Below are 21,654 nucleotides of genomic sequence, written 5' to 3' on the forward strand. Positions count from 1 at the left end.
TCGAAGCTAAAACCTAATACCCAGAGAGATATTTAATTTCACCGAAAATACAGGACTGTTTGGTCATCTACAGGGGGTAACTTGATAGTCCATTCTTATACAATGATAAGTATAATGTAATAAAATTTAGGTGTATAAACCGAATCAAGACAATTTGGTATGAGGTGTGCACAATGGACCAACAAGTTTAAGTGCGTGGGCATTATGTCCACCTCACTAATAACTGAAACTAATACTATTTAAAGATAAATCGAATGACTAATGTTAAAACAATCGCCTAGTCTATTTAAATAATTTTAGAAAGCTCAGATAAAAAACAGAATTGTATGACACTCTTTTATAATATATTATAACTAAAATTTTGTTGAGTATATACTTAGCATTTACACTAATTTTTAATTTTACTGTTGTTTCTTATATTGTTAAAGTCAGGGGAAAAATTAAAGGTGGTAAGAAAATTTACCTTATTTCAAAAATAATTATATATTATATATAATTTTCTGAATGTTTATGAGGTCCAATTTTTTTTTTTGAAAGATCTTTGACCCCAAAGCCCAACTTAAACTCCACCTAAGGTTTCCTTATACAATTTTATTGTCAGTATTTGAAACTGTAATTAGCCTGTGATAATCAAAATTCAATATATATATATAAAAAAAGTAGCAGCTTTTCATATTGCTATAACATAATATCATTATTCAAGTGGTTATTTTCCAAAAGTTAACACATTACAATTTCAGTATTTTTTAATAGAAAAAAAACTAATCTAAAATTTCTGTCGTGTCTTATAGAAATTATCATTTTTGAAGTGATAAACAACCTTTTCATAAATAGTAGACACGGTCCCGCGGCGTTCTGGATACACGGAGCCCCGCGACCCGTGACACCTTTATCAGCCGTCGCCCTACTACGTGTATCTAGTAGTTTGACTGACTAACACCGCGTGCGATACGCCACGGTACAAAGTCCAGCAAGTGCCGCACGTCCATCTACGACCCGCCGCAAATATACGTTAAGTAATCTCCGTGACACCGCACGTTACGGATCGTCTACTTATTACGCCTTACCAACCCGCGGCGCCTACGATATTACCGACGGTTTTTATTAAATATTAAGTATATTGTATATTTTATTTCTTATTTTGTTCTTGTTTGTGACTATTTTCTGAAGAAACAATATACGGCTTCACGCCACTTTGTAATAAAACAAATCCTGTTCGTTCTTCATTTGGTGGTGCTCTACGACGATAGTGGTTACATAGTTAATCATAATTTTTGATACTTGAAAAAAAACTTCCTCCTTTATACATTCGATAAATACCGCAAAACCACATTTTTGTGACATGTAAGCTTTTGGACATAAGCATGACCGTATTTAAGAATTGTACTACTTACTCTCTTTTCTTTATTCCACTTTTGTATTTGGACTAATTTTGAAATTACATATACGTTATACTTAATAAATCTATCAATTTCAATACTACCATCAGTTCTTCATCTATCTTATTCATGGAAACATTTAATAATCTGCAAACCATACTATTAAAAGCTGCATTTTGTGTTGACAGGTGTGATACACATTGTTCAGAATGTACCTGAACCTATATGGGTTTCTCCGTTAAATTTCAAATTTAGTCCCCTCCTACTCTTTTAAACAATAATCCAACCTATAATTTAACCTATATTTATAATCATAGTACATTATTGACAATTTTTAATATATTTTTGTAAGGTTAAAAACACCTTAAAATAAATAAAAAGTTTAAAAATCATAAGAATCCTTTAATTAATTAATTTTTTTAGATAAATACATAAGTAAAATAATAAAAAGGGATATACTGGATAGTTACGGTAATGCCATTGATAGTATATTATTTACTTGTGGAATTTCGAATAAAATAGGATATTCACCTATTCAAGTAAATTGAACTATTTTCAGCTAATACTTTTATCTATAATTTAAGCTACATAGAAATGAATTATTCATTTTTATTAGTGAATGCTTTCTTATTATAAAATAACTATTAATATTCTATTTCATTTTTTTTTTTTGTAATTTCTATGATAATAAATCATTATGTAATTATTTTTAATTCAAATTATCATAAAAAATATAATTAAAAATTAAACTGAAATTTTATTTTATAAAATTAGATTTATATATTTACAATTTTTTTAATATATATGAACATTATGAAGAATAAAAACTCCTAAAATTAATTACATATAAAATAATTATAATTTTTTACAAAAATATGTATGTCTTTAAAGATAAAGAATCTAGTTTATGGAATTAAAAATCCCAGTTTTATACATTATGCGGCAACTGCTATCATAGTTTTGTAAGTAGAATATTCTTCTAATATAATTTTATATATTTAGTAAACGGTAAATTTCAAGTTATTTTACATATTTTGTTGAAAAAATAAAAATAAGTAACAGCTCCAGTTACTAAATACTCGTCAATAAGTTAATTGTATCAATATTACTTGAAACTATAATTTTCTAGTGTCAAAGTTCAATAATTTTGTAAACTTGTGATGTATTATTTTAATGGCTAAATTGTAATTTTTCCATTGACATAATTGAATATTTCATATAATGAAATAATTAAGTTTTTCGTATTGAAATCTTATGGCCCTAATTACTTATAATTATCAAATGATGATTGATTAATAATGATAATTAAGAAAACGAGTGTCTCTTTTCTTAGAAACTTTGAAAATTAAAATTTTTGTAAAGGAATAAATTGTTTTACTCGATAAACTTTATAATAATATAAATTTAATTATATTTCAACCCTTCATAGTTAAACATCTGAGCTTGAATGCGAACTTCCATATTTATTTACATGATATGGTAGAAAAAATGTTCAAATAATATTTTTTAATTATTCTTCTATTAATGCTTGCTAAAGTTGCGATTTTAAACTAATTTTCTATTAATAATTTGCTGTTAGACATACTGTAGTTGTCATATTTTTATGATATCAAATAAACAATTAAGAAATGAAAATCAAATTTATGATGAATTTTTAATTTAAATCCAAATCCTTAAATAAACTTCAAATGTAATTGGTTGTTGTTTAAACAAAAAAGATTATTACAACAAAGTTGTTTGTATTTTTTTTTGTATCATATCATAAAAATAAAATAATTTTTGTGGAGAGATTATAAAGTTAAAAAGAAAAAAGTTGTTAGTATAATGTATTAGTTACAGGAAAATGAATAATAAAACTATTTTTTATTTTTAAAATGATAGTGTAGACATATAATTGATTATATGATTAGTAGTACTTTACTACTAGAAAATTAATTTGCCGATGGTTCATTATTATTTAAATAGAAAACATTTTTTTACGTCAAATAAAAATTTTTCATAGTATAACACAGCAAATGATGTGTTAAAAACATGGTGTGCAACTCTATATACATTTTTTTTATTATTAAGTTGTATAAATAATGATGTTAGATACATTTAGTGGTTGAGGCGAAATATTCACGGATATCGATGGTCTTCAAAAACATTGCAAAAATAATTTGAATCATAAGCTAACAATTTATTGCACTGTAGGAAAACCTAAAAAAAAGTGTTTTCGAATACATAGTACAGACTTAAATATGGTAAAATTACAAAAAAAAAAAAAACCCAACACAGGGGGGTTGTGATACAGTGGTGACGTAGCATAGTTTGGTCAAGTATAATGATATCTGACAGTGATTAAAATCACTATCAAAATAAAACGCTTCGATGCAAATCTTTAGATAGTGTTTAATTTTAAAAAATTAGTGGATTATTCCAAAAGCTACATGATGTGCTATTTCTTTATTTATATTATTATTAAGGCAAAGTATGTCTAATGAAAGAGGGATATAAATATTATTTCTCATAAAAAAATTGTGTTGATTCATACATTTTTTAAAAAGTTATAGCATTTTAAAGTCAAAAATGTAAAATATAAAATCGAGAATTTTCACTCAAAAATAGCATTCGGTAGCCATTTTCACTGTGAAGACAAAATAAAGTCCAAAATTTTTTTTTTTCATAATAAAGTATATTACATAAGCTTTAATTTAAGGTATATATAAAAGTGTCAGACATTCTGAAACAATTTCAAAAGTTAAGTTGAAAAAATTCTACTTTTTATGTGCATTTTTCAGATTTGAACCACTCCCCGCGTATATACTTTCGGGTAACTACGTCATTTTAAGTTTTTTAATTTTTTTTTATCAATTATATACAAATTTAAAATATCTATTATGAATGAATTTCATCGAAATAGTTTTGGCTCACAATAATTGTTCAAATATTATTTATTAATAGGTGTTGGTGGCATGTGTTTTGGTAATTATTCAATTAAATTTATCAGGGATAAAATTTATAAATAATTTTTAATGGATATTCTAATGGTGAGCTATAAGATGTTAATATAAAAATAATGCTGTTATAAATAGAAGAATAGTAGACATCGATTAGCCAATTTTATAAGTCTTCTTTTTTTATTTCATATCTTAGAAAATGTTTAACTAGGATGCAACAAAAACTTAATTTGTTTCGTGAAAACTATCTTAAAAATAAAATTAATTTAAGGTTCCTTCACTGAAGTAATTTTATTAATTATTTAAGAAACTTAGAAATATGGACATCAGTTATAGAAATTTTTCCTAGTCTATTTCCATTATTCACCTCAATGTTCAAATTTCTAACAGTATCGGTTACACTTTTATAAAATAATTTAAATTACTCTTATTATTAATAATTATAAATAAATAATGTGAATATATTATAAAATATACTAAAAGGTAATATAGAATATAGATTAAAAAGGAAAATAGAATTAATATAAAATATAGGGTTGAGAGGAAATATGGAATTTATGTACAATTGTTTAGGATTGTAGGGGAATATTTGGAGTGTTAAATATTTTAAACTTATTTAATTTTTTTAGATTAATTTTATTAATTGGTTTATTACGCAATAGATTGTTGGAGGTTCGAAAACATAGGTTAAATTGTACTTACCCTTACGTCCTATATAATGCAATAATTATTCAAGTAATCCGATGTTTATTTTAGTATTAAATGCACTACGTATACAATTTACACTATACGCCATATAGTCAATAAAATTACTTACAAAAAACAATTCAAATTTTAAATAATATGATTTAATAATACAAAGTCTATGACTGATCTTACTTGTAAAAGATTCTAAACACTCTATATTTTATTAAAAATATAATTATAATCTGTCCTTATTAAATTTTTCACGTTTGTTGAATAAGTATTTTTTTTTGAGAGAGTATATTTTATTGAGAGATCGACACCAATATTTCTTAAATCTTCCTACGGCCTGACCAAAACAAGATTCAAAAATATTTATATCTATGTAAAAAGTTTATTAAGGCGTAAATGTGGTGGCCCATAGTGTCGTAGCCCAATTACGTTTGTTCATACAAATTAAGGATAAAGCTTTATTTTGGATTGTTAATAAATGGCTGTTGGAGAGTAGTTTGAGTCAAACAGTATACCTAGTTGAGTAGAAGTGGAGAAATGTGATCACGTTGGGAAACAGATATTTTTTCACCCTTTAATCGTACAAATGATTTTAACATATCCTTGTGAAAAATTTTGAATTCAAATAGATTAAAGATTTTAGATTATATATTTGTTATAGAGTTAATCAAATGGTAAATTTTTTATTTTTTCATCGAAAAATAAATACTTTTTTCAGTACAGATAATACGAAGTTATTTTAATACTAAAATAGTTTTCAATAAATTTATAAGTGCACAATAAAATGAATATCATTAAACAAATATCAATATATTCAATATTTATTTTACTTTTTCGAGTATACAATTAATTTTTAATTTCAAAAATTTATTTTAACCTTTATGTGAAATATCTCTTGGATAAATTATATATCGAAAATTTTTGAGAATACATAGAATTATCATAACTAATTGTGAAATTACACTTACACAGAGAATGAATTTTTTACACTGTATTGTTAAATGCCATAACGAAAATTAAATAATTCGTAGTATCTGCCTTCGTTGTCTAATGGTAAATAGAACATATTTCCGTAATTCAAAATAAAGTAGGTACTAAAAAGTTAATAGTTACAAAAATAAAAATCAATAAGAAATACACAATTATTAAATCATCATTGAATTTTCTTCTGCTTTAATTTCTTCATTGTATTCATTATCTATTTCTTCTTCGTAATCGGAGAAATTTTCAGCCTGAGCATTTTCTTCTCTTGTTTCTCGTGCCAACCATAATTTTATTTCACCATCCATTTCCTCAAAATCATGTGGGAAAAATTTAATAGCATCATCAATACCTATATTTTCGTCTGAACTAACATAAACTGGACCGACGTCTACAAATCTTAATAAATACTTGTCCTTATCATCTTTAAGAACAGATATTACTAGTTTAGCATCTTTCCTGAAAATGAATAAATAAAAAAAAATATTGTTTTAAATTGAAACATATGAAGTATAGGTACACGTGTTTTATGCATATAAAAATACGAAAATATGTATTACAGTTTTGCAAAATTTTAAAAGGTAAAGTGGGAGGAGGTAGATATAATGGTATCTTACCAAAATTAATTTTAGCTTCAATTAATATATTAGTAATAGTACTAATTCATTTTACTGTAGAAATTAATTATATTATTTAATTTAACTTTAAATGTAATTTTTTTGTAAAATTGATCCTCAATTAATCTTGTATTAGTTTTAAATTATTAATTTTATTATAATTGTGTTTTACTGTATAATTTCTATATTATTTCTATGTAGGGTCTTTATGTTACCGTCAACCACCCTACAGAGAGATAATTTAAAATTTACAATATTGTTATACCCAACTCGGTCCATTCCATAACTTGCAAGTAACTCTGGATCTTTACAAAGTAATTTTGGATTTTCTGGATCAGCACTCCGGAAAAACCCATAATTTAATATTTTGTCTTCTAGATCCTCAACAATTGGAAGAACAATGTTCGACTTAGTAATATCAAATATAACGAGAAACTACAAAAATTAAAAATACAAATAATGTTACATGCAATGTACAATTGAATTATATAGAAGGGAGAATTTTCTAGTTATTATAATGGAACGGCACCATAAAGAACTCTTTATTTATTTATTTGAAATTTTTACGAAAATTAATCAATAAGGTAAACCTTTTAAAATTTATGAAAATAATTGTTTCATTTCGTAATTCTTATGAAGTTACCTTGGCTTTGGTGAATAATTTCCTAAACCATAGCACCAATTGTATGAAATAATTAATACCTCTGATTATTTTGATCATATGAATTGTTTAAGTTTGTACTTATTTAGTGTTTTAAATTCAAAAAATAAATTTTATTAAAAAGTTAAATATATGAATGTGTTAAAGCTTTCATGGATTGTCATGCTGCTTGAAGTACTTAAGGACAGAACATACGAAGAGGATACAAAAAAAACTTGTAGACGTTAGGGAAATCTTAGAGAAAAGCTAAGCTTATATCAGATCTGACTTTTATGAAGAGATACAGAGATAAAGGAATAATACCACAATGCGTTGTCATTAATCATCCGATAAAAAACACAGATGCAACAAAAATTTTAGAAACAGGCAGTCAAAAACAATTACGGAATGAAATCGTGTGCAACAGAAGGAAACTGGCTAACATCGATAATGACCTATCTGAAGTCAAAAACAAACTGAACACGGAACTTGAACAAGACACTCTATCGATATTAACAAATATGGTCGAAGAGAAGCAGTCTTACCGAAGCGAAACTACAACAAAGATAAGTCAACTGCACTCAAAAATTTAAGGAACAACAATGTCATAATACTAAGAGCAGATAAAGAGAATGCCACAGTAATCACGAACATCACGTACTATAATAAAAAGATGAAAAAATCATCGAAAGAAGGACCGAAATCATAAAAAGAAATCCACCGAACCGAATAATCAAAGTAATTAATGATGAAATAAAAAAAGCAATACTAGATGACAATGATCGAAAACGACTACTAGTGACAGTTCTAAAATTACCAACAATATACGGATTCCCAAAATACACAAGAATGATGTGCTGCTCAGACCTACGGTCAGTACCATAATCTCGTTGACATACGACTTAGAAAGTCGTCACTTAACGAAAATTCTGAAAATAATCACTGAAAAAACGTCTTCTTATGTGAAAAACTCGACGGACTTTGTGAAAAAACTACGACAAATGACCTGGGAAGAAGGAGACGTTTTCGTTAGCTTCAATGACGCACCGAATATTATAAAAGGGAAAAAAAAAATAGACGAAAAACTACGAGGTTTATCGGAAATATGAGCCAAAACAACAGTTTTCACATNATAAAAAGATGAAAAAATCATCGAAAGAAGGACCGAAATCATAAAAAGAAATCCACCGAACCGAATAATCAAAGTAATTAATGATGAAATAAAAAAAGCAATACTAGATGACAATGATCGAAAACGACTACTAGTGACAGTTCTAAAATTACCAACAATATACGGATTCCCAAAATACACAAGAATGATGTGCTGCTCAGACATACGGTCAGTACCATAATCTCGTTGACATACGACTTAGAAAGTCGTCACTTAACGAAAATTCTGAAAATAATCACTGAAAAAACGTCTTCTTATGTGAAAAACTCGACGGACTTTGTGAAAAAACTACGACAAATGACCTGGGAAGAAGGAGACGTTTTCGTTAGCTTCAATGACGCACCGAATATTATAAAAGGGAAAAAAAAAAATAGACGAAAAACTACGAGGTTTATCGGAAATATGAGCCAAAACAACAGTTTTCACATACCCAGACACCGTCTACGAACAAACCGATGGAATGTCAAGTGAAAAATATCTCAAATGAAATGTTCACAACGAGATNGCCTGTGTCTCCTTTAGGCAATTAAAACTCATTTAAGGAGATAGGGACGATATTTGGGCAGACGTCGGGTAGCTTCCGATTCTTGGTAATGACCAAGATCCTCAACTATTAAACAAGCCCCTAACAATACCCAGACACCGTCTACGAACAAACCGATGGAATGTCAAGTGAAAAATATCTCAAATGAATTGTTCACAACGAGACGACCATCAAATTTCATTGACGATCGAATCAAAACTAAAATTATAATAATATGAATTTATAAGGAATATTTTCTCAAGAAAAAGTTGCTCGAACACCGCAAAATTATAATTTAGATTACTGATTTGAAGGGGAAACAATGAGCACGTATACTCAAAAAACAAAAATTTGGCTGCGATATGTAGATGACACATTCGTTTAATGGCAACATGACGTTGACAAACTACAATCTTTCCTGCAATATTTAAACAGCACACAGTTCACAATGGAAACCGAGCAAAACGGAAAATTGCCATTCCTGGATTTAATGGTAAAAAACAGCCTTGTGGAAAATTTGGCACAGGAGTGTACAGAAAAACTACACATACAAATTGTTATTACATGCCGATTCACTACTGTCCGTCACAGAAAATGGGATTATTACACACAATGGCAACAAGAGCCGTCAGAATCAGCTGAAAAAGTCCGTGTANTCTTTCCTGCAATATTTAAACAGCACACAGTTCACAATGGAAACCGAGCAAAACGGAAAATTGCCATTCCTGGATTTAATGGTGAAAAACAGCCTTGTGGAAAATTTGGCACAGGAGTGTACAGAAAAACTACACATATAAATTGTTATTACATGCCGATTCACACTACTGTCCGTCACAGAAAATGGGATTATTACACACAATGGCAACAAGAGCCGTCAGAATCAGCTGAAAAAGTCCGTGTAAATGAGGAAAAAACATATTTACAACAAGCACTACAGAATAATGGATATACAATTAAAAAAATATTAATAAAGCAATTAGGAAAGCAGAGAAAAGAAAAAATGCAACGTGTAACAATGATTACGAAAACTATGAAGATGAAAAGAAAGGAACATTAATACTGCCGTACATATAGGGAATTATCGACCGAATATCAAGAATCGCACAAAAATTCAAATTAAAAACCCAGTTCAAACCAAACACAGTTGCATGATCACTACTCCGAAACCCGTAAGATAAACTGCCAAAGATGCAAACACCAGTAGTATATGAAATACTGTGTTCATGTGGTAAATCTTACATTGGACAAAGAGGAAGAGCAATTGCCACAAGAATAATAGAACATGAAAAAGATGCGAAGTACCAAAGGACAGAAAAATCTGCAGTAGCTGAACATGCCAAAAACAGAGGACATGACATCCAATTTGATCAAGTAAAATTACTAAACAAAGAAACTTATTTTGGCAAACGGATGTACAAGGAGCAATAGAAATAGAAAAATGTCCAGAAAATTTTCGCAGAAAAGATAGATGGAAAATCAGCAAATTTTGGTTACCTATCATACATCACACAAAAAGAAAAACGACCAATAACACCGAAAATAATTCAATATGCCAAGAGGCTACAATCAACGTAACAGACAATTGCAAAAAGGAAAGGAAGACCGAAGTGTCAAGAATGCCGTAAACAACAAAGTTAGTCGAAAACCGAAATGTCGTCAGCAACATTAGTAAAAACCCGGATACGGCTAACAACGTTAGTCAAAAACCAAATGTTATAAATTGTATAAAAGCAAACTGTTATCAAGATAAGCCGCCAGTATAGTTGCAGCCACCGCCTAGCAACCATCACTCTGAAGATGGACTCTGCAATGAGTCCGAAACGTCAGAACTCAATTGTAAACATGGACAAACCTTAAGCACTTCAAGCAAGTAAAATATATTTCTATTATTATTTAAGTATTTTAACAAAAATTAAACAATTCTGTTTGTTGTAAAATATAATGTTAAATATACAGTTAAATAACCTGAGGAGCTGGCGATTGAGGTGGTATGTATCCGTTAGTTTCACAGTATTTTCTAAACAGAACAGTTAGAGCAGCTGTTTTACTCATTGGATTGATTGGTGTATATAAAGATGGTAATATAACTCCTTCTTCAGTCAGTGCTTTGTTTTGAGCTGCAATCCTTTAAATAGAAAAAAAATACTTTTTAATAATTATAAATCAGGTAATGAAAAATTGGCTCACGAGTTGGGACTTGGATTCAAAGCACCCCCCTCTCCATAAATTATTAAACTCATTCGACTCTCGATTACTCCCATTATGTCTGGTGGTTCAATATCTGTTTCATCTTCTTCGTTTTCATAAACAACAGTAGGTGATGATATCATTATTGAATAAACTTTGTTACTTAAAATTTGATCAATGAGTTCTTGAGGATAGCTTTGAAGTATTTGTAAATCTAAGAAAAATATCTAGAACGTCCGAAAATATTTTTGAGGATTAAATGTTATAAATTCTTTTATACTTGTATTTCATTTAATCAAACAAAATATTTACCTCATTTAAAGTGTCTTCAGTTAGTTGTACTTCTTTTGCATCGATAACAATGAGCTCTTCGAACTTGCGTGCACATACTGTAGCTAAATCACATATTCGTTGCTCATGCATAATTGGTTCATCTAGTGTTTCCATTCCATCCTCTGGAGACTTTTCTACCATTACGTATTTAATAGTGTGTGGAAAGAATATAACACAAGTTTGTTTTTGAATGTTAGGTACAAACTTTTTGATTGCGTGTTCTCTTATTTTCACCATTCTCTCAGCTGAAATGATTTTAAATTTAATCAATTACTAAATACTAAAATTTCATTTTCAAAAATGTTATAATATAATAAAATAAGGAAAAAAATGGCTCTTCTGGAAATTGTGTAGCGTGCTTGTATTCAACATTTTTTTTGCCAACAAAAGACTTGGTCGCGTAACTTGGGAGAAATTATTGAAAATTTTATCCAAAACCGCTCAGAAATATTTCTGAGGTATTATAATAAAAAAAATTCAATTTGTTCGGAGAGTTTTTTTATTTTAGAAACTCGAGATGAATTCTGAATTGCACCTTACATGTGGTTCTATGGTGTTGAGGCCAAAGGAGATAAGCGAAATATTGCAATTTTTTGAAAAATTTATTGATTATTTAATTCATTAGATATTAATAATAGATGGTCATGTAAAACTCATGTACACACTGAATTATACAAATGAATACTAGTAACATTTAAAAACTCTAAAAGGGAATAAAGCCTATAGGGGTTCAATAATCGAATGATATGCGTTTATTTGAAATTCGAGTCACGAGAAGAATGTATAATATACATTGTATATAGAATGAAAAACGAGTCATAAAAAACAAATCATAAACAAAAATGACGAACGCTAGATGTGGAAGGTAAGACGTGCGAAACACGTTTAAATCGGTCATACACGAGCGCCACGGTGACGCGAAGACGGGTATAGAAGATTGCCACTCTCTACCCAACAAGACCATCGTAAAATCGTAGAATAAATTGAAAAAATGGATTTATTTTTGTGTAAAAAGTAAAAAGGGACATTTATTGGTAAAGACTAAAATGTTACGCATTAAAGATCTATATTGATATATTCTTATTGATGTATCTTTATAAATACTCGACCAACCATCAAATTTTACCATCTACACTAATTTTTTAAATTTTTATCACAATGTCATTGTAATATAATAACATAAGCTGTTTATACGGCGTTATATACATAATAAATAAAACAAACAGTTGGAAACGCTAGGCAATGTAGCAATTCTCATCGTGTTTTTCATAAGCATAACTTTTAAAAAAAGACATGAAATACGAGATATTACACAAAAGTATTTAGACTTTCTATATATAAGCTCAACTATTAGTTATCTATAAAGCGATTATTGAAATATGATTAAGAAACTTATCTGTGAATATTAATATTTGATAAAATAATATCTATGAATATCGCTATGAATATTAATAAAATCAGTTTAATGATGTCAGTTTATTACACGATATTTGAGTGTATTTGATTGTGTTTGTGGATATATGTTAGATTCAAAAACCGAACAATTTGTTAATGTTAAATTTCTTGTTAAGTTAAAAAAACTACTGCGGAATGTTAAATTTAAAAAATAAAAATCTTAAAAGATGATCCGTATATTTTAAATAATATTATTACGTGTAACGAAACATGGATTTTCTTCCATATATTGGAANCAATTTGTTAATGTTAAATTTCTTGTTAAGTTAAAAAAACTACTGCGGAATGTTAAATTTAAAAAATAAAAATCTTAAAAGATAATCCGTATATTTTAAATAATATTATTACGTGTAACGAAACATGGATTTTCTTCCATATATTGGAATAAAGGAAGCTTGAATAAGTAATTAAAAATTGAAAACATTACTCATGGTTCTTTTTGACATTAAGGGAATAATTTTAGTTGGTTGGGTTCCTAGTAGACGTACAATAAACCAATAATATTACAAAGAGGTATTGACACGGCACCGCCTTTTGCTCTAGGCTGGCGCTCACCCGTGTCTCTCTCGATATCAGCCGTCCAGCTATTAATATGACAATCGGTTGTCATCGGTCGTCACCCCGCCCTTGACACTGAGATAAGGCCGCCGCCGAATATGGATTACCGATATTGCGTCCTGTTCCGTTTTCGACGTACACCTCGACTGGTGGATTAATTTTGGTGCTGTCTGTTTCGTTTTCGGCGTACACCTGAAGTGGTATATTTTTCTGTGGTTCTTTTTCTTTTCGTTTTGCTTTGACGTACATAGTTCAGGCGAACACGACTACGGCGTTTAGATAGATATATTTATATATATATATATCGTTGTAATTAATCGTGCGCCCTATTTGGATTACGCATCATCTTGTGATAACTGTATTTATACTTATATATATATATACTTTTGAATTAATTGTGCGCCCCCTTCTGGATTACGTAATAGTATTAATTAAAAATTGAGAGAATTTGTTAGAAAAAAGAGACCAGATCTATAGAAGCTGGGTTCATCACTAAAACGATGCTTCAGCTCACAGTAAATTTTGAGTTTTAAGTTTCTTGACTAAAAAAAATATTTCTATACTTCAACATCTCCCCTATTCACTAAAACTAGCTCATTGTGACTTTTTATTTCCGAAAATTTAAAGTTCATTAAAAGGAACAAATTTTCATGGTTGGTTGATGATGTAAAAACGAAAACGACAGAACTTTTAAAAGAGCTTACCGAAAGCGATCGGAGGCACTGTTTTCGAAAATGGTAGCGACTCGTGGAACGGTGGGTAGTTCCTGAGGTGAGCTACTTTGAAGGCGATAATCATTAAATTGTATAATTTTAAAAATAAACCACATTTTTTTCAAAAGACTGATTGTATTTGTGTTACATATAGTTAAAAAAGTTACAAAGTTAAAAAAATCAGTCGAGAACACATGTTGGCCAAGTCTTTGGGTTGATTTTATTACGAAATATATATCCTCTTTATCACAATAATTATTGTACAAAATAAGACGCGCTAGATATAAATTAAAAATTACATTTTTTACCTCGAATACGTTTTTCTTCTTTGAATATTTGCTCGTAATATTGATTTTTGTCAACCATTTTTCTATTTTCTTCTTCAGTAATTTGATTAAAAGGAATCTAATAAAATATCAGTACATAAATTTAATTTTTTTTGAAGAAGAAGAACCACTACAATTTAAACAATTATAGTTTTACTTACAAAAGTTGGTTGTATTTCACCTTTTTTAAATTTGTTATAATTTTCAAATTCTATTGCAATTAATTTCATTAACTTAGGGGCATTTGTATCAATAATTAAATTAACCAAACATCCGTCCTTAAAAAAATTATTTTTAAAAATTAAAAAGAAAAAAAATGAAATTGATATGTAGATTTTCTTGATTTATTGAATGAGTGGAGAAGTATCATATATGTGTGTATATTTCTACATATATTATAGTTACAATGCCTAATTAAAAAGGTATAAATTTTACTTAGTAAATGTTATAGGTGTTACAATTTCTCAGATTTGACTGAACTGATTTTGTTTAATTTTATGACATAAAAAAGATTACTAGAGATAAATGAAAAAAACAGTTCTTTAATTAAAAAAAAAAAATTATAATTTTGTCATATAATAAACAATCCAGCACAGCGGTCTCGTGACATAGTTGCGCGAAGTATAATGATATCTGACAGTGATTGTGATTTATGACAGAATCATAATTCATGTCATAAAGACGATTTGGTGCATATCTTTATATAGTGTTTAATTTTAAAAATTGTTGGATTATTCCAAAAGCTACATGATGTGATATTTCCTTATTTATACCTCGATTGAGATAAAGTATGTCGAACGAAAGAGGGATACAAATATTATTCCTCATAAAAAAATCGTATTGATACACTTGTATAAATGTAAAATATAAAATCGAGAATTTTCACACAAAAACAACATTTGGTGTCTAATTTCATCGTAAAGACAAAATAAAGAGTTAAATTTTTTTTTTCCATGATAAAGTATATTACATTAGCTTTAATTTAAGATATATATAAAAGTGTCAGAGTTTCCGGAATAGTTAAGATAAAATAGTTAATTTTTTGTGAAAAATTTGTCTTTTAAATTCCCCACCTGTGGGCAGTTAAAGGTCAGATTTATAAAAATAATATACCAAATGAAAGGTAAACATCATACATCATAGACATCATGCATCTATAAAAAAATATTATAAAATATATTTATATTGATTTGGTCATTTTTAAAAAAGTTATAGCAGTTTTAAGTAATAAAATATTTCGAAAATTTGTGATTTTTAAATTTGTTATTTTTTTGGAGATTTCCCCCATTTACGGGAAACGAAGGAAATTTTTTCAATTTTTGAGGGTAATGTCTTTGATTAGATACGATTTGTGATCTTTTAACGTATCGTTGAAAGAAATCGGTTCGGTGAAAGCTGAGAAAAAGTGGTAACATTCACAAAAAAAAAAGAAAAACACATCATAGTAATACCAATACATTTTTAGCTTCGCATTGAAGTTAAAAAATAATTTCATGATGTAGAGGTAATTAAATAGAAAAACATTCTACGCTACCCATCGATATTAAAAATTTTATTTGAAGAATTGGTAAAACTATGATTTTATGTAACATTTTCTTGAGTCGGTAAGTAAAACAAAATTTCAATTTTATTTTTATTTTTAATACTAAATGACTAAATTAAATTAATACTAAAAAATTACTATAATTGTACATCATACATATAAAATCATCCAATGTGGTTCACTTTTATTTCGAAATCTTGCCAGGTGATCTATTGTATCCGATTTAGCCTAAAAAAATCAATACATTTTATTTATAATAAATATTTAAACACATTTATACAGTTAAATTGGCCAGCTTGTAAGACTAGTATACACTATATTTTTTTGTAATATACACTACCCAAATTTCCCGTAATAATACTTGGATAATATAATATTATCAATTACCTTTGAAGTCGGAAGTAAAACTTTTTTGTCATGTTTGGTTTAATTGTAATTTCCCGATTTATTGTTACTAGACCAACAAGTAAATATTTATAAAGGTTTTTGAAAATGATTTTATTATTAACTTTGTATTCTTAAATAGAAAAAGAAAATATTTAAGTATATAAGACGAAATGGAAACAATTGTAAGGAAGAGGACAGTACTTCACAATAAGTCTTTTCTGTTAAGTATTGGTTTATTGCACTTTGAGTGTATCCTTGTTTTGTACGTTTCATATTGTTTAATTATATATCTTTAATAATTACGTTTCTGTTATTATTGAACTTTTATCACTATAAGTTAAGGCATAAGGAGTGTCTCTTTAAAATACAGCTGGGTCTTTAAACGACACACGTCTTTTGGTAGTAGTCTAAAGAGTAGTTTGTGCTGGTAATAGTCAAGTACTCTCAGTGTTACAACTCTATTGGGTTACGGCTAACAGTCGATAGACATACCCCTTAGTACACCCAAAGAAAAACCTCAATCAAAATTGAAAGAGAAATTTTATCAAGGGTTTATGATAATGTTTTATTAATACGAACAAAATAACTATTCTTATAAATAATTATTGTTCAAGACAAGAAAAAAAAATATCATATTGATAAATATATCATTGATTCAATAGTAATGATATATTTATCAAATTGAACAATGAATTTATTATATAGATCGAGGTTTTTCTCTGGGTGTAGTGTTATAAGAGGAAAAGATCCTCAGTTAAATCGGTTAGAACCTAAAGGCTTTATTCATTTATAAAACTATAAAAGGATACGACATTAATATCATTTATAATGCAATCTATAAAGGATTCTAACGAAGGGAGTACTGACAGAAAAGGAATAAACACCGAGTACATCCTTTTAGTGGCAGGCAGAGGGAAGAAGTTTGTCAGAAGAAATGAACTAGGGGTTCTTAAACAAATAATACACAAACAAAAAGCTTAAAAAAGTACAAAATCAATATAAAATATATATACAACTAAAGATAACAATATATATGGGCCCTTGGTTGGAAAACTACAAAACCAAAAACACGCCCTGTGAGGTGTTCATTGGAATTGTAAAAACATTTTGGGAAAACATCGTGAATACCTACGAGTATACACGTGCGCATCTAAAACAGAGGAGAGTATTTTGGAATAGTAATAATTCAAACTAAAGTTTAAATTTTACACTTAATGCTGTATCTACATTGTATAAATAGTAACAATTAATGATTTTAATTAACATGTTAAAATCATTAATAAAGAAGAACATGTGAAGTTTATAATATTCAGTGACTCATTAAGTACGTCCAGCAGTATAAAAAAACAAATTTAATCCAAGAGATATTTTGTTAAACACAAAAAAAGCCTGTTAATAGTAAATTGCAACTGATAATAAACCCAAACGCAGCAAATAACAAAAAAATAGATCCAATTATTGAAAAAAATTAATAACATAATTATTTAAATGAAAAATAAAAAATATTATGTTCTTACGAAATTACCTAATTAATGTCACGAAAATAAAAGCCATATCACAATAATAACTAAAAATTAAATATAAGTCTAAAAGCTACACAAATTTTTGAGTAAATAACAGCTAATACATATTTTACTTGAAATACGTATTTGTCGTTTTTTACTGAGTTAGATGTACATTATGCCTATCAAACAGTTAAATTAACTAATTTTAATTATTAAAATTTAATTTATAATTAGACATATCGTTAATTTATAATGAATGAGATTCTAATTAAAACTACAAAAAATACTGTATTGTAACGAAATTGAATAGTTATTTCAGTTAATATTCATAATACTATAGTATTAGAAATATTAACACTTAATTATTCTGGTTAATTTATTAACTATCACAAATATGGGTAATTTAAAAATGTGCTTACACTCATATTTCTAAACGAATATAGAACATTAAAAATTATTAGAATGCTTTTAAATGGCTGATAATAATTTTTGATTTATAATCGTTAAAAATGTTGCATAAAATGAGATTTTAACCTAAATCACTTAGGTATACCAAAAAATGTATAATATAATACTTATGGTTTGAAATAAATTTTCAAATTTACTATGCTTACTATACACACTTACTATTCCATAATGCAGATTATCTCCTCCTAGCTCGAGTTTAATTTTTTTTAAGTTTGCTATCATTGGTATACAAGGACCGCACCATTCGGTGTAAATTTCTACAACTAAAATAGAAATTATGAATAAAAATTTTTAATTTTTAGAATTTAAAAAAAAACCATATAAGCCTGTTTTTTCTAATAACTTTTCCCAATCTTCATTATTGTTGATTTCTTCTTGTAAAGCAACTTGGCCTGATTTTTTTGCCATGCGACCTGCTCGTTTGTTTTTTGTTTTCTAAATAAGGATAAATGATCAATTAACATTAATTTAGATTAAATTTAAATAAGTTATTTTATTGAAAAAATATACGCTCTTAAATGTTTTACTATAAATAATTTACTTTAAAACAAAAATGTTGAATTTAAGATGTCGATAAAATAATAATTATAAAGTTATCAGTATAAAATGATACACATTATAATTAATAGCATATTTTTACAATATATTTAAAAAAAAATTATGACTTAATTAAAAGAACGGTAACACGAATACAAAAAAAAATGTTATAATAAAACCTACTAATTTTGACGTCATTTTTAATATATTCAAAGTTTTTAAAAAATTTAATTAATTTTTAGTGCAACATTAGGATTAAACGTGACTTGTTTCTTGTAATTTCAATGTTACAATAGTGATATTTCAAACATGGTAAACGACTATTAAGAGGTTTCTACTACTCAACTATCCAGATAGTTTAAAAGTTTGAATATTAATAGTTTTATAGCAAATATGAATAGTAAACAGTCTTTAACTAGAGTTTTAGTTTAACCACCACGCATTATAAATTTACAGGGTTGTGGTATTTATTATACCATTGTTATTCATAATTTAATCTTTAAGTAAATATAATAAAATTATAATATAGTGTCGTTAAGTTTTCTTATACATATATTTTTCAAGTTGTTACGTTAAATACATTTCTACATGTCATTTTAATAAAAATTATTATCATTCTTATTTATTGTGTTTCTAATAGATTATAATTTCTTTAAATAAATAAAATAACTTAGTTTTACTCAAGATTAATAATATTGGTATATATAAAAAAAAAATATTCAAAAATACATTTTGCAGATTTAACTGATAAATTCATTATCTAGATTAATGTGATAAGACATCCATTTCCTCAAAAAATATTGAACATTTTTAATTTTCCTAAAGAAAAGAATTGTTTGACTTAAAACATTTAACAGCAATATATAGCTAAATAATAAAAAAAAAACCTAAACTTTATTTATGAACTGGAAGATCTATTTTTAGTTTAATCGAATGATAGAAAATGTTTTAAAAAATGTTGGTCATTTAATCATTTTTTATTTTTATTGCTTGCTAAAGTTTTAAGGTTTTTGATAAATTTTGTTTTAATATTTACCCTTTAACGTACAGTAGCCCTTATTTTTTCATGATAGACATAAACAATTTTTGTTATCATAAATAAACATTGTCAACAATCATTAATAAATACTGATAATATTTTGTTGCTCATTGAAACAGATTATTGTTAACTTCGAAATTATGATAATCAAATTAATAATGAAATTCTATTTTAAATGCAAATCTTAATCAATTTAAAACGCAAACAATTAATCTAATAAAAAAAAACGGTAGCACAGTGGGGTCGCGGAATAGTGGAGACATCATTGCATAGTAGGGTCCAGTATAGATTTAATCTGACAGTGATTAAAATCACTATCATAAGAAACGCTTCGATGCAAATCTGTAGATAGTGTTTAATTATAAAAAATTGATGGATAATTGCAAAAGCAACATCAACTTCTATTAAAATAAAATACAAAACCCATAATTATCATACAAAAATAGTATATTTTTCAATATGGTAGCCATTTGCGTATAGAAGATAGATCGTCGGGACAAATTTTTTTTTTTCATTTTATAGTACATAAAATAAGCTTTAATTTTATATATGTTTAAAGGACGCAGTATTTCCGGAACATTTTCAAAAATTAAGTTGAAAAAGTTATTTTTTGTAAAAAAGTTACTATTTTAAATCCTCCCAGTGAGCAGAATAAGTGTTAGATTTTCAAAAAAAATTATATCAAATGAAAGGGAAATATCTAAGGTTTCAATACAAAAAAATATTATTTTTATTTGTTCATTTTTGAAAAAGTTATGGCAGTTTTAAGTACAAAAAACATCCCGATAAAATGTAATTTTTATCGCAAACATTACATTTTTTTTAGAATTTTCGACAGCCATTTGCACATAGAAGATAAGATGTCGGGACAAATTTTTTTTTTTCATTTGATAGTATATAACATAATCTTTGATTTAATATATGTTTAAAGGACGCAGTATTTCCGGAACATTTTCAAAAGTTCAATTGAAAAAGATCTATGTTTTTTACAATATTTTAAGTTTTGAACGCCCCCTATATAAGGGGAAATTGTCCAATTTTAATAAAAAGTATGTCAAATGAAAGATGTACTTATAATGTATTTAGAAAAAAAAAATTTGTGCTGATATATACATTTTTCAAAAAGTTATAGCATTTTTAAGTTGAAAATTTAAAATCGAAAATCGAAAATTTTAACACAAAAATAGTGTTTTTTTAACTACGGCAGCCGTTTAAATGTAGAAAAAAAAGTGTCGGGACAAATTTTTTTTTTTCATTTTGTAGTACATAAAATAAGCTTTAATTTGATATATGTTTAAAGGACGCAGTCTTTCCGGAACATTTTCAAAAATTAAGTTGAAAAAATTAATTTTTGTAAAAAAGTTGCCATTTTAAATCCCCCCCAATGAGCAGGTTAAGTGATAGATTTTCAAAAAAATGATATCAAATGAAAGGTAAATATCTAAGGTTTTAGTATAAAAAAAAATTATGTTGATTTGTTGATTTTTCAAAAAGTTATGGAAGTTTTAAGAAAAAAAAGTGAAAAAATTTCGAAAATTAAAGATTTTTAAATTTGTAATTTTTTTGGATATTTCCCCCATTTGCGGGGAACGAGGGAATTTTATTCAATTTTTAAGGATAATGTCTTCAACTAGATACGATTTGTGATCTTTTGACG

The 21,654-nt window shown here is 27.2% G+C and overlaps 1 protein-coding gene across 5 annotated transcripts in view; it reads right to left on the bottom strand.

The window, feature by feature from the left end:
- Positions 1-5,898: 5,898 nt before the first annotated feature.
- LOC126897310 (thioredoxin domain-containing protein 3-like) overlaps positions 5,899-21,654 on the bottom strand; it is a 17,806-nt gene continuing 2,050 nt past the window's right edge. For 2 of the 5 annotated variants that reach the window (XM_050670821.1, XM_050670820.1), the window contains exons 2-11: positions 18,739-18,856; positions 18,581-18,684; positions 16,218-16,289; positions 14,680-14,796; positions 14,501-14,597; positions 11,446-11,711; positions 11,134-11,360; positions 10,912-11,071; positions 6,878-7,047; positions 5,899-6,454 (exon numbers count right to left, since the gene is read on the bottom strand). In XM_050670821.1, the coding sequence (XP_050526778.1) occupies positions 6,160-6,454; positions 6,878-7,047; positions 10,912-11,071; positions 11,134-11,360; positions 11,446-11,711; positions 14,501-14,597; positions 14,680-14,796; positions 16,218-16,289; positions 18,581-18,684; positions 18,739-18,829 (1,599 nt within the window). In that variant the 5' untranslated portion in view covers positions 18,830-18,856 and the 3' untranslated portion in view covers positions 5,899-6,159. Of the gene's footprint in view, positions 6,455-6,877; positions 7,048-10,911; positions 11,072-11,133; positions 11,361-11,445; positions 11,712-14,500; positions 14,598-14,679; positions 14,797-16,217; positions 16,290-18,580; positions 18,685-18,738; positions 18,857-19,141; positions 19,257-21,654 lie in introns of those variants that run through there. The other 3 variants (XM_050670819.1, XM_050670823.1, XM_050670822.1) reach the window with 3 other exon arrangements.

The sequence above is a fragment of the Daktulosphaira vitifoliae genome, unplaced genomic scaffold (genome assembly GCF_025091365.1).
Source record: "Daktulosphaira vitifoliae isolate Bord-2020 unplaced genomic scaffold, ASM2509136v1 Scaffold_2, whole genome shotgun sequence".
NCBI classification, from domain to species: domain Eukaryota; kingdom Metazoa; phylum Arthropoda; class Insecta; order Hemiptera; family Phylloxeridae; genus Daktulosphaira; species Daktulosphaira vitifoliae.